The 14,158-nt window shown below is 42.5% G+C and overlaps 1 protein-coding gene across 1 annotated transcript in view; it reads left to right on the top strand.

Moving 5' to 3' along the window:
- arhgap35a (Rho GTPase activating protein 35a) overlaps positions 1 to 10,503 on the top strand; it is a 59,393-nt gene extending 48,890 nt beyond the window's left edge. Inside the window, exons 4-7 of the mRNA XM_069706418.1 lie at positions 4,323 to 4,400; positions 6,561 to 6,692; positions 8,191 to 8,296; positions 9,100 to 10,503. Coding sequence (XP_069562519.1) covers positions 4,323 to 4,400; positions 6,561 to 6,692; positions 8,191 to 8,296; positions 9,100 to 9,580 — 797 coding nt within the window. The 3' untranslated portion in view covers positions 9,581 to 10,503. The remainder of the gene's footprint in view (positions 1 to 4,322; positions 4,401 to 6,560; positions 6,693 to 8,190; positions 8,297 to 9,099) is intronic.
- Positions 10,504 to 14,158: the final 3,655 nt, after the last annotated feature.

Genomic DNA, 14,158 nt, shown 5'->3' on the forward strand with positions numbered 1-14,158 from the left:
CCTCTTCCTCTTCCTCTCCTAGTTTCCTAAACACCCAGAAAAAGTACAGATGACACATGGATTTGAATGTTTATTGTGGTTTAGGAAACATTATCATACATCTGAGGAAAATATACTGTGAATACCTTTCGTATTCTCTTTTTATTACCTTTCATAACACGAGTTGCATTTGGGCAAATGAGTTTGTCAAAACATCGGCAAAACATGCCAATGCATTCCTCTATAATCTCTGTCATGATTAAAGACTCTGTATTTGTGAATTACTGCAAAACATCCAGATTCTTCCTGTGTAGGAGCGTATAGGGGCAAAACTCAAGAAAACAGGGCATCATGTTAGATTCCACCTCACCCTATTCAGATGTTAACTGGAGCAGTCACAGCAGTTACTGCTCGATGGAGGTGAAAAACCGGTCGAATATCCATTTACATACATACACTCTGTTGTGCTCACATGAGAGTGAATTCACAGCTCCTGCGGAGGTATTTTCCACCTTTTATCTTCACTCGCTCATTTTAATATTTCTCCTAATCCTCTGTTTCCTTTCCCCTCCTCTCTTTCTGTGCACTTGTTTCTCCACTTCTTTCTCCTGATCCTTCTCCCCCGACTCTACCTACACTTGTCAGATTTGATTTCTTTCATCTTCTTCCTTACACACATTTCTGTTCCTTCCTGAGTCCTATTGCCACCTCTCTCAATTCACTGTATATGTTGCTCCTGCTCTTCCCCCCTTCGTGGCTTCCTCTCTTTCCTCTCGCCTGTGTGTGCATGTGCACGCAAGTGTTTCTAGCCAGGGGCTTGCCAGGTAATGTTCCTCCCCTTAGCTCCCTTTGCCTGATCGATATCACAAGGTAGGAAATTAGAAGAATGTTTGGTCTCGGCTGTTTTCTATGTGTGCTGAGTTTGTTCCGGAGTTATTTGTGAGCATGGGAAAGAAGCACAGCCTCACACATCTTAATAACCATTATAGCACGAGTGTAGAAACACTTTGTTTACATTTGGACACATGTGGAACAGAACTGCTCACCCACATAGAGAATTTCTGAGACTGGAAGGGGAAATGAGATACAATGCTATTTAGTTTGGATTGTAGCTGCTCTAAGTCATTTCTTCTCCAATTTCTGTGTCTATAATCTGTGGGTATAATGGCACTCGCAGGAAATTACTATACAGCGCTGACACCATGTTTGTCACTGGTGTGAGCAGATAATGAGTGACGTTGTCAAGCTGACCTTGGACCTACAGCTTTCACTGACATCCTCCCCTTTTTCCTTTAACAAAACAAAAATACTTCCAGCTAACTTACACCCAAAACCAACATTACTGCCTTTATTGTCATCTGTGTAAATGTCACCAATAATCCTCCAGTCATACACATTTATAATGTGTACATACAAATTGTCATTCTCACAAATTGTCTTATTTTTCAGTTTTTTATCTTCCTTTTCTAAAGTCATCTTTGCTGCTCTCTGTATTCAAACTTCATAGCTCACTCCCTTTGTCCTTGACAATAATAGGAATGAATGTGGTGTTTTCTGTTATTTTCATGCATTCTGAGCATGTAGAAAAGCAGCTATATAAAATCAATCCATTGTGACTGCTGTTATCTGTCTTCGGCTCTGGCGTTCTCTCTGCGTGGTGGTCGCAGTTTGTTCTGCTCATGGGTACCGAGGTGATGAATGTGCGTTAGCGTGTGCAGGCATATCTGCTGGCCATGGGAGCCTCCATAGCGACGAAAAGGGCAGCACCCAGCGACTGCTTGTCTCCATGGTGAACTATGAAATCAGCCTCTAGGCTGCTGAACCCGGAGAGGTGCTGGGATCTGGGCTGATGTGGGATCAGCTGGAGCGGTGTCAGACAGTAACACGCTGCAGAAAACTACACGAACATTTATCGCCCTCTCAGACTGTGTGATTGCAGGTTCACACGTGTGTTTTTGTCTACTTAATTGCTGTTGGAAGCTGTGAAGTCACCATAGAAGGGTGTATTTTTATGTTTTTTATGTTTATCTGTACAGTGCATAAAGATATAGACACCAAACACTGATAAAAGTTCATATTTATTTGTCAGAATATACACTATTAAGGATTATTATTACCTTTAAAAATGGAAAGTTATGAGAAGTCATTGTTAGAGGATGCCAGAGGAAATGTTTGTATTTATGTTGCCCTCAGGAAGGCAGTGTTTTGTTTGACAATAGAGGAAGAGGATGCTGTTGTCCGCTTTAGAAAGGTCATCTTTCCAAGCTTTTCACTGTGAATTATTTTAATATTATTCACCTTCTCTATCTACTGACTTTTCTGCCTTTCCCACAACTTTTTGACCCCCCGTTACATTCTTTTCATCTTCCTGTAACTTCCATTTTTGATGTGCATTTTATTTTCTATATATCCCGATTTATCTTATTCCCTTTGTTTTTCTTCATTCTCCCTTTCATCAGTCTGACTCTGACTCCTGTATGTTCTCACTCTCCCCCACTATCTTTCTCATCCTTGGGTCCCTGTCCTATTTTGCCACTATCTCTCACTCTCTCACCCCACCACAGCAACACTACTCCCTCGCCCTATCTGTCCTCCCATCCCTGTTTTCCTTGTGTCTGGCTAGAAAAGCTTTTGTGGATAATTGATTGGTAGAAGGAGGAGATCGATGTTGTATGCCTTGACTGAGAGCTCTCTCATTTCCTCCCTGCCTCTCCCTATCTCGTCCTCTTTTTCTGCCACTCCCTGTATCTCCCTCACTCCCTCTGGATTGCTCTTTGTCTCTGTGAATCACCACCAAAGTGTGAGCGAAGACAGAATTTTAAACGTGTGGCAGGTGCTAATGTTATCTTTTTGTAAATTGGAAAAGTATTAATGAACCAAAAAGAAATGAGCTTTTATCCACACCGACTATCCATGTGCTTTTTTTTTTTCTGTCACTGCCCTACTTTGACTTGTTTTAGTTGACCCACTGTAAATTGATATTAATGGTGCAAAATTCAACATGACAGCAGTTATTTTTTATTTGGTGGATATATACTAAGACAAAATGTGTAAAAGGACCAAATTGCAGGTCATCTGATTTGTTAAATAAAAAAATTAAAAAAATAATGCTGGGCTGTTGACATGTTGTGTGCCTGTTTGTAAAGCTAAAAATAAGTAAACTACTGAATTTGAGGTATTTTGAAAGGCAGACCATTCTCAAAACTTTGTGGGTTTTTTTTTACAAAATGAGATGAAGTTATCCGTGTGAGGAAATATTAACAGTTGTCAGCTCAACAAAAAGATCAGTGATGGAATTAAAAAGTCAAAAGAAAATGAATTAAGTTGTTAAAACCTTCAAACCGTCTATTATATTAGACTATAATAGAATAGATTATTGTTTTAAACACATAATAGAATCCAACAGGCCTCCTTAATACGTATTTAATTGGCTGGATCAATCCAATTGCACTAGTCTGCACCTGCTGTGAGCCATTAAAATGCTGGAAAAATACAAATTCAAGCAGAAGGCAAATGAAACAAAAAGGCAGAACTGTATTAAAAGTCTCTTTTGTCTTGTATTGTTGTAGCGATGAATACAAAGCTTTTGTTACGCCTCCCTATATGTGTATTTGCTGCTGCATTCTTTATCTGTGCCGGTGTTCATTCTGACTTAACTATTAGGACCAAAGATTTCTATAACCTCATCAATGTGATAACATTCTTCCTCTGTGTGTGTTCAATGAAACAGTACCACAGATTTTACACCACTTTAAATATACTTGGTGAATTGACGGTCTCTTATAAACCTCTAATTGCACCTCTAATCTTTGAATAAAAATGCCTTAAAATACCTTACAAGACAAAACATTCAAATTGTTGCTGTTCTGCGTTTTCAGTCCTTTAATAAATATAGATGTAATTTGACTGTTTAGTGTTTAAAGAAAAAGTCTGCAAATCCTCTGAAGAATGTAGTTAAGTTTTAGAGGAAAAGTAGCTACATGGCATTCACACTTCCTCAAGTCATTTTATGGTGTTGCGGCATTGAGGTAGCCTCAACTTGTCACAGTGCACCAACGGGCTCTTAGAGGGCCTGCAGGAGTGCTTTATGGGTTTAATAAATAGTGCTAATAGTGTGTTAAGGGGAAGGGGACAAAGAGAAATGACGTAAGCACAGCCTGTTGTGGATCTTCCTTTTCTGCCCTTTAGAGTGCACCTGTACACTTCACAATTATATACTGAAGAGGGCTTGGAGTTGATCGACCCGATACCATAAATACTTGCTGCAAATTAAACATAAGCAAAGAAAACTGAGGGGATAACATTTCTCTTTGTTTCTTCCCCCTTCTCTCTCTTTCCACCAGGGTTGAGCACAGAGGGCATCTACCGGGTCAGCGGGAACAAGGCAGAGATGGAGAGCATGCAACGGCAATTCGACCAAGGTGAGTAACGTTCTGCTTACAGCACTCAAAGCCTACCGCACATGTGTACGTGCTTCAGCTATACACTTAGAGGCTGAGTGTGAAGAAAAGGCCATTAAGAGCTGTGTGTATGTCTGCTTCTATCTATAACAAACCTGAATCCCCTTAATTAACCGGGGAGCATTAATTCTGCTGAGTGAATTGGCCTTCACTTCTTCACTGTAGAGCTGCCTCCTCAGTCGTCTACCTGCTCCCGTGTGCGTGTGCATCCTCACATATGTACAAGCGCTCTCGCCGCGTGTCTCCACGCGCGTGTCTGTCTGTTGTGGGCAGTTAATTGCCCCCAGATTGGTTTGGTTAATGAAGCATGTTGCTGTCGAGAGATGGATAGCAGAGCAAGATGGCCTGTGTATGCGTACGCCTGGCTGAGGTTAAATCCAACTCGGGTAATCAGAGTCTGAAACCCTGCGTCGAATCCTTCTGAGCCCCGGGCCAGTGGGACAAGACAATTACAGGTGAGACTACAGTGCAGTAGTCTCATAGCCGTGCTGAAGATGGCCCTTCATCAGCTCCCTGAAAATTCAGATAACTTGGAAACACTCAAAATGGGAGCTCGACTGAAAATGTTTGAGGCAGAACCGTTGCTGGAGTACGTTTCTCTCGCCTGTCTTCGTTCTACATGTGCTACCTTTGTAAAGTAAAAAGTTATCAGAAAATGACTTTTTTAATTAAGTCTCTCACTCCCACACACACATGCTCTCTCTCCTAGAGTGGTGCTCTGGTGGTTTTGCTCTCCAGCTCTCTGCACTTTCTCTTCACGCAAATTAACTTTATAATTCTCAATCATTCATTTTACTTTTATTTAAGCAAGTTTATTAACCGAAATGATTCTGTGATAAATTGCCAGCCATGCTTTTTTGCTATTTATTCATATTAAGTAAATTAGGAAAAGAGAAGTCAAGGGCAGACATGTTGTGTGCATAATTAAACAACCACAGAAAGTGTATTATATATTACATTACATTTAGCTGACGCTTTTATCCAAAGCGACTTACAACATGGTACACCATCGGGAGCAATTTAGGGTTCAGTGTCTTGCTCAAGGACACTTAGGCATGTGGACAGGAGGAGCGAACCACCAACCTTCCGATTAGTGTGCAACCCACTCTACCGACTGAGCCACAGTCTCCCGGATATATCAATATAATGCTGGAGACTGTCTGTGTAATTTTACATGGTAATATGTCTATATAATGTGATTTTGTACATTTTATGTAAAATTAAATGTAGAAAAGTTTACACCCAACAAATCAAGGTACTTTATAGTCCATTATTATTCATATATCATACTCCTGTTCATGATACAGCTGTGATATTGAAGGAATATTTACCAACATGCTCAGGCTCTTGCATTTTTTATTTAAAGTCAAGCCACCATGCTGTAGTTTAATTCATATTGCAGGCCCCTATTAATAAAAATAATGATGATAATAATAATAATAATAATAAATCAGCTTTATGTTGTGTTTCTTGTCGTAAACTAAGATATAAGAACGCAAAAAATACTAAATATAAATTTAGTACGTTTTAGGACATTCCTCAAGTTTTTGTTAACCTTCTGGGTCCAACCCCCTTGCTTACAGTTTTCACTGTGATTATGTTCTGGAATCCCTGTTCGCATGAAGGACCAATCAGCGACCAAAAAGTCTGCAACAGTCATTTGCTGACGTGATGCTGCAATCTGCTCACATTTGAGGGAGAATCTGTGTTGTTTTCAGTTAAAGGAGTTTCGGTGACAACATGCGTCAAATGGTAGTCAATTCCATTTGGTTTAAGGATTAGTTCACTCGGACGCCACAGCTGGAAACGATTTTCAATGAAATGTTACCAGACGTTATCAATTCACAAAATGAATTTGTGTCTGGCAACACCAGGCTACCATTTTGATGACATTATTTCAGACTACTGCCCTTATGAAAAGATCCTGGGTGGGGTGTTCAATAACAAAGTAGCATTTGTTTTAAATTGTAGTCCATGGATGAATCAAAATGAGCTTCCCAAAATGAGTATTTTTTTTACTGGGCAGTTTTTCTTTCACAATGAGTGGGATTGTAAAGTGTTTATAAGGCATGTTTTGACCACTTCTCTTATTTACCCTATGCATGTTTTATGTTTTTCCAGACCACAACCTGGACCTGGTGGAGAAAGACTTCACCATGAACACAGTAGCAGGAGCCATGAAGGCCTTCTTCTCCGAGCTACCTGAGCCTCTGGTACCCTACAGCATGCAGGGAGAGCTGGTGGAGGCCTTCAGTAAGTCTTGGGGCTGTGGTATGAGGGGACAAGGAGGTGCAGGGGGGTGGGGTAAATTCTTCGCTAAAACCCGAGGGGTATTGGATTTTGCTTGAAATCCTTTTCCCTTCATTGTAACTTTTCTGTAACCTAACAAGCAAAACTCCTGCAATCCAAATCCATCCATGGGGAGAATTGGATTTGCCACTTGGTAAGGAGCTGGGGAAGAGAGGAGAGAGGGAGGGAGGGAGAGCATGTTTAAGGCTTGGGAAGGAGGATGTGGGGATGATTGCGCATGGTGATGCAGCAGCACCGGGGTCTGGATGAAGTCATGAGAAAATACTCGTATGTTAGATGAATGAGGGGTGCTCCTGCGCTCTCTGCGGCCTCTCTTTTTCTCTTTGTGTCCTGTAATCTGTCAGAATGGAGATTTAAAGCATAGCTTAGTCTTGCATCGCACCAGAGAGATTTACCCCCGGGCCGTGAGGCTGCTGTCACTCACTGAGCTCTGCATGCGTGTGTGTCAGTGAGTGTGTGTGTGGTTTTTTATGGCCCCAGCGAGACCTCTCAGCCGTGACAGAGACCTGATAAAGCCCCTGCAGTCTGTGCAACAATAGAGGAAAAGAGGAGTGAAAAAGAAAAGTGAGGTGGTCTTGGTCGAAAATAGCAAATTGGACTTGGCATTTTCAGAATTGGAGCTTGTGCGGTGTAACAGACAGAGAGGTGGAGAGGTTCAGTAAAAGCTGGTTGGTGCATTTTGGTGGATATTGTTATGGCGAAGTTACTTCAAATGAGCTGTAGGAAGTGAGTTAAGTTTTGATTACCGATGATGGATGTGCAGCAGGAGGAACTGAGGCTGTGTAAAGTCGCTCTGCCTTGAATCTGTTTTTGATCCACACTGACCTCATTGTGGGAATACAAACTCAAGACTCTTTGACTGTAAATCATGTTGGTGATGTGGAGGAGAACATCTGCTGTTCTCACTGCTGCTCTCTGCCTCGCTCACGTACACACAGGATGGACTGTGTTAGCCGGTGACGTCAGTGTTTCTGACTCACTCCTCGCTGCCATCAGGCTTAACACACCCTGTGTGTGTCTGTGTGTTTGTGTGCGAGTTGCTGTAATCTGTAGAATACTGTAATGGGTGTATGCATGGTGTGTTTCTCCTCTGGAATGTGTGTGGTCTTTGTCTGCTGTTTTTTTTTTCTGAGAACTGGAGTTAAGAGTCCTTTTGAAATGTGTCACGTGTGTGTTTTCATCACTGAAATGTGTGAAACTTGTTCTGTTGTGGAATGAAATCACTGTGTCCTGCACAGACTTCTTGAAAACTGCAACCAATTGCTTTCCAAACGCTCTTTGAATTCTCGTACTCTCAACTGTACTCTCCCCGTCGCTCCTCGTCTTTCTTGACACTCCACACTCACTTCCCTGGCGTCTTTTGCTCAGACTCCTTTAATCTTTTCTCCCAGGCATTTTTCCTCTCTCCCCTAACCTCTTGTCTCTCTCTGCCACCATTCAGAGATCAACGATAGGGAGCAGCGCTTCCAGACGATGAAGGATGCTCTGCGCCGCTTCCCCAAGGAAAATTACGAGGTCTTCAAATATGTCATCAGCCACTTGCACAAGTGAGTGAGCGACGGGGTCAGAGATGGCCTCTGGCAGCTCTGCTGACTACACCGCTGGTCACCCAGTGATGTGACCCAGGGTGACATCACTGAAACAGGCACACTGATAGAATAGAGGTTTTCCTGATGTTGAGTCATGTTGAGGCTGTGGTTATTTTATTTGTTTGTACAAGGATGATAGTGGATGTTTTACTTGTGTATTAATAATTCTGACAGTTTAGGTTTGACAAATTCACTGCTTTGCCCCCAAAAATGTCAGCAAGAATTTGCAGTCCTAATTTAAACTCTAACATAGAATAGCGGTTCAGAACCTGAGGGTCCAATTCCCCAAAATATATCTTAGTGGTGACAAAATGATGAAAGAAATAAGTCGATGTCTGTTCCACAAAATTATGCTTATTATTCTACAATGTTTGCTTATTTTTACACTACGCTTTACACATGTTTGTAAAACTCTCGAGATTTAAGAAGAATTCTTGATTGAACTCCACATCATGAGTGTTTACCATCTGGCCATGGCCTTTTCTGAGGGGTGACAAGTACCTATTGCTTCACCTTAAGCAATATAATAAGATGCTGATAAATTAAGGAGACCACTGTTTAGCTATGGTATAGTTTGTAGTGTAGTTCTGAGGACAGTAGTATGAGCTAGACACGTTCACACACCGAAATAGCTCTTGATCCTCAAAGAAATTGAAATTTTCATCAGTCGTTCCACTGCTGCGATCCAGACCCTCCAGCTGTTGGCTGGTCAGAAAATGTTCTGGAACCTAATTTCATTGTTTGGTGTCTTTGTTTCCCAGGGTGAGCCAGAACAACAAGCTGAACCTGATGACCAGCGAGAACCTGTCCATCTGTTTCTGGCCCACGCTCATGAGGCCAGACTTCACCACCATGGACGCCCTGACTGCCACCCGCACCTACCAGACAATCATCGAGAGCTTCATCCACCAGTGTGCATACTTCTTCCACAATCAGCTGCTGGCCGACGGCCTCCCTGGTTCCCCCACCTCTACGCTGTCCGGGGGAGGAACCTCAGCCTACTCCTGCATGGCTGGAGGCTACTCATCCTCACCGACTCCGTCCCCAGCCCCCTACGTCCTCCCCGCCACCCCTCCTGTCATTCCCCACTATGGCCCTCCTATCCACCACCACCACCACCACCATCACCACCATCAACATCAGTCCCCACCTCATTCACCACCTGCTACTCCCCAGTCCCCAATCCTGCTGCCCCCCTCCCTGCATCCCCATCACCCCCCGACGGAACAACACACGCTGTGAACCAGGGATCAAGGGAAAGAGGAAAAAAAAACAACAACAACAAGCTGACGGATAACAAGATTCACAGTCATTCAAGGGTTCAGAAAAAGAGATTTTGATGTTTGGGAAGGAACTGAAGAAGATAAATTGAAAGAAGTACAGGAGATAGGAAGTGCAGTTGTGAGCGATCAAGTGAGATGCAGTATGTACAGGGAGAAACTTACATGTTTGGGAGAAGAAAGGGGGTGTTTGAGCCCCCGCTGCTTTTAGAGAAATGGACACACACACACACAAGCCAGAAAAGGGGAACACTGGAGATCCTCTGAACTGGCAGTATGATCTTCCTCCCTCCGCGCCACTTTATCCCTTTGTCTCTCAGTCTTACTTCATCTAGACCTGCCCTCCTTGCCTTATAGCGAATCTTCACACAAACACACTAATGAAGAGTGAAATGTTGCCAGTAATTGTTTAAGGGACTCAGGAAGGGATTAAGAAGTAAAGCGCAGGGGGGGATGTGAACTCTGTTGTGTTGGGATTTCTTCAGCATACACACAACCACGTACGCACGCACTTGACACTAACACCCAGCGGCCAGTGTGCCTCCAACAGCCGCTCTCCTCCATCTCTTAGCTTCTAACCGTGTGGGAAAGTTTTTGTGGCAAGCGCACGTTTCTAGCAAAGCAACCCACCTGCTGTATTTACCTTGAGGCCGTGGCTGGGACGAAGTGCAGCAGAGAGGGAGCCCTGAACACACGTTTGTTTATTTCACCACTGTACAGAGGACTTGAGCAAGAAACACGTGTTACTTCTCACCCGACAGGATGTTCTGTCCTCAGCGACTCACAAATTCCTATCTGTCAACTCCTTTTACACACACACACACACACACACACACACACACACACACACACACACACACACACACACACACACACACACACACACACACACACACACACACACACACACACACAGAGACAAAATCAGTTTTAGTCGAGGCAGTGTGCCAAGCACAGAAAAAAAAAAATCTTAACCGACTGGATCTGCTGGGCAGCAAATTGGAGCAGAGGATTATGGGTGCTGTGACACCCTTGGCATTCTGGGAAGGCTCCTCCCAGTCTCCTGTTTGCTCTCTCGGTCACCTTGAACTTCAGCCTCATGCTCTGTCTTTGTAAACACGCAAAAAAAACAAAAACAAAAAAAAAATTGCTTAAAATGTGAATTTCTTTATTTGATCTGAATCTAGATTATGCATTCACATTCCCACTGTCCCAGTGTGTGTTTTTTTTAATTGTTGTTCATTTGAGAAAACCCATGCTTATCTGTCAATGAGTGTATAGGCATGTGTCTGGCTGTCTATCTGTCTCTGTGCACCTGTATCCATGCCTTTTTGTTTTGCCTGAATTTCCGTGTGGTAGACAGATAGTGGGAATAATTCCAGTGTTGGACCTTCACCTGTCATGTTGCTTCTTTCACGCTGTGGTGGTTTTACAAGCGAGCTGGTGCTGCAGTTTTCATAGTAAGGACCTTGTTCAAAAAGCACTTTTCTGAGCACTTTGAAGGCACATTTTAAATTGGAGCTGCTGCGACGAGACAGCCACTGTTCACTTTACTGTCAGTCCACCCTACTCTCTGTCACTGGGAGCACACCACTGACATCTTGAGGAAGAAATAGGTATTGCAGCCATAACCTCACTTCCACTGCTGCATGGGCGTAGCACCATTCTCCCACTGTGGTTTCTGTAGCGTTATAGGGGCAATTGTTAAGATTAATTTCCATTGTATGTCAAATGGAATTAACTATGATAGTATAAATAAAAGAATTAGAGCAGTTTTAAATCTGGTACCAAACAGTTGAGATTATATAGATCTGTGTAGCCACAAAGCATGTGGCCCAGTGCAGTTGGTTAGACATGCAGTGAATGAAATTGCCTCTCTGTCTTTTGTTGCTCAGTTCCACTTCCCTGTGGACGCCAACTCAGCACTCAGCCTTTTGTACAGGAATTCATTCCACTTCCCAGACATCATATTTTAATGGAAGAAAATGAATACTTAGAGACTGAGGCACAATACAGCAGAAAGTAAGAGCTGGAAGCAAGGCTCAAACTTTGACAGGTGTGAGTCTTTTTCTTCTTTTTTTTTTCCTTGGAAATAATTGGTAACAACTGCTCCAGGCCACAGCATGCTGTCCTCTTAGGACACAACGTTATGTCTCTGAAAAAGAGACACAAACCTGGTCTTTGTGGACTCTAAATAGAATTTGCAAGCGTGTAACCACTACACCAGACTCCCCTCGCTGCCGCTGTTATGCCACCACATCTCCTCGTCATTCCCTGTCCAAGAGAGACAGTTTGGTCCGCGAGAGACAGCAGACAGAACAGACAGTCCATTCATCCTTCTGCATGACTGGATCGGAGCATCACAAAATTCCTCGACCCAGCCTGCTGTTACCGTAGAAACCAGCAAGATGGGGCTCGAGGAGAACTGCTGAGCCCCGATCGAAGCAGGTTTCCAAGTGTGTGTGTGTGTGTGTGTGTGTGTGTGTGTGTGTGTGTGTGTGTGTGTGTGTGTGTGTGTGTGTGTGTGTGTGTGTGTGTGTGTGTGTTTTCATGCACATGTGCCTCTGTGTTTTGTGAGCTGGAGTAGGGGTGTGCGCATGTGAACTTGTGCGTGTTAATGTTAAGCAGATTCTCATCAAGGTCACTTACTCTCTTTGACACTCAATTGAATCTCTGCACGTCTCTCCAGACTGCCCTCTCTGCCCAAAAGAAAAAGAACCTCCGACCAATCACCTAACTCTTAAAGGAGCTTTTATCAGCCCACACTACCTATATAGCTTGTGTGTGTGTGTGTGTGTGTGGGGGGGGGGGGTATGTATGTATGTATACCTGTGTGATAAAGGACTTAGGAGTGTGTATTTGGGACGGGCTTGAGCTGACATGCTCGCAAGCTGTGCTTGGCAGACAGCCAAGACACCACCAGTGATCCAAACAAACGTGAAGGAGAGGAATGCAGCTCTCCTTGTGGTCATTACCCCACTGTGTAACCCTGTTAGCTCGTCCAGATTACACACACTGATCCTCAGAGAAAGTGTGAGAGAGAGATGGGTGGGTGGGGGGGTGGGGAGGGGGAGTCGGGGAGAGAGGCAGAGACACAGCAAACTGGGTGAATGGGATCATTATTTGGGAGACGGAGAGGGAGGAAGGAGGGTGACCACTGGTACTTGTGTGTGAACGCCGGCCAGTGGCGTTCCCTGTGTATATCAATGTGTTAATACTGAACTGACTGTGAGGCAGCCAAAGACTGTGGAAAAAAGGGTTGAGGGAGAGATGGGAAGCAAAGTGACAATTTAGAAGAACAGTTGAATTAAAAATGTGACTTTGGTTCGGCGATAATGTGTGGCTGCATTGCTTTTCTTTTTCTGCTGGTTTTTTTTTTCTTTTTTTTTTTTTTTTTTTGCAACAATGGTGACAGATGTCTGTTAAGTTAAATTGAGAAACAAGCAAAACTATATTCAAATGGTTGTTTATTGGTATGTTAGGGGGTCTAACACTTTGCCCTTTAGTCAGTGGTGATAGAAAAAAAAAGTTTCTTTTTATGTTTTATTTTAATAATTAAAAGATACAAAGCATTTTTTAACAATTTCTTTGTGAACGATTGAGAGACTGGCCCAGTATAGTGCATGATTTCTTCCCGACCAAGGAAGAGGGCTCCACCACTCTCACTATTTAAGAGATGATAAAAAAAAAATATTATGAAATAAAGGGGGAGAATGAAAATAAGAAAAAAAATGAAGTACTGTAAACTGAAAAGATAACATCAAACAAAAAAACTGTCATTATTTGCCGATTATGGTAATTTGTCTCAATGGGAATGGTGTATACAGCAAGGCCTTATGTGATCTGTATCATAGTTAATAAAAACAAATCTTGTAAAACTCCTTTTTCTTGTCTTTTTGTAACAGATTGTTTAATGGTGAAAAGAAAAGTGAATGTACCATGAATGTATATATATATATATATATATATATGTATATATATAGTTCTGAATTCATTCTAAATTTGATCAAAACAAATATTTCCGAGCATGGTTGTTGATCGCTTTTTTAAGCTCATTTAAAATTAAAACTGCAGTGATCTGCAGGCCCTCGCACGCTGCACGTCAAGGATCCAGTGGGTCGGGGCCGCCGGCTCCCCGACGTGCAGCACACGAGGGTCCCCATATTCCCACTTGCGGTTTAATTTTTTTTCTCGATCTAGTTCCTTATTCTTCTTTTTTTTTTAAAAAAGGCTTTTTTTTTGGCGGCTTTAACATCTTCAAAAACTCATGAAAGTTGGTGACTGACGTAAGTTTCATGATGTTTGGAACATCGTTTGACCTTAAACATCAACTTCCCGTGTCACGGTGAAATATAAATGTATATTCTCTGTAAAAATGATTTTTGGGTCATTTTTTTGGGAGGACGTTTTTTTGAATATTATCAATGACGAATGACTTTTTTTTTTTTAAATCTTATTTTCTGACAAACTGCATGCCTCAAGTGCACAATGAAAAAAAAAAAAAGTCTCATTTGAGTTTTGTTGTTGACCTTTGGTTTGT

The sequence above is a fragment of the Brachyistius frenatus genome, unplaced genomic scaffold (genome assembly GCF_029030835.1).
Source record: "Brachyistius frenatus isolate BFR_SWC_R1_liver_20210118 unplaced genomic scaffold, ASM2903083v1 Contig_62, whole genome shotgun sequence".
NCBI classification, from domain to species: domain Eukaryota; kingdom Metazoa; phylum Chordata; class Actinopteri; family Embiotocidae; genus Brachyistius; species Brachyistius frenatus.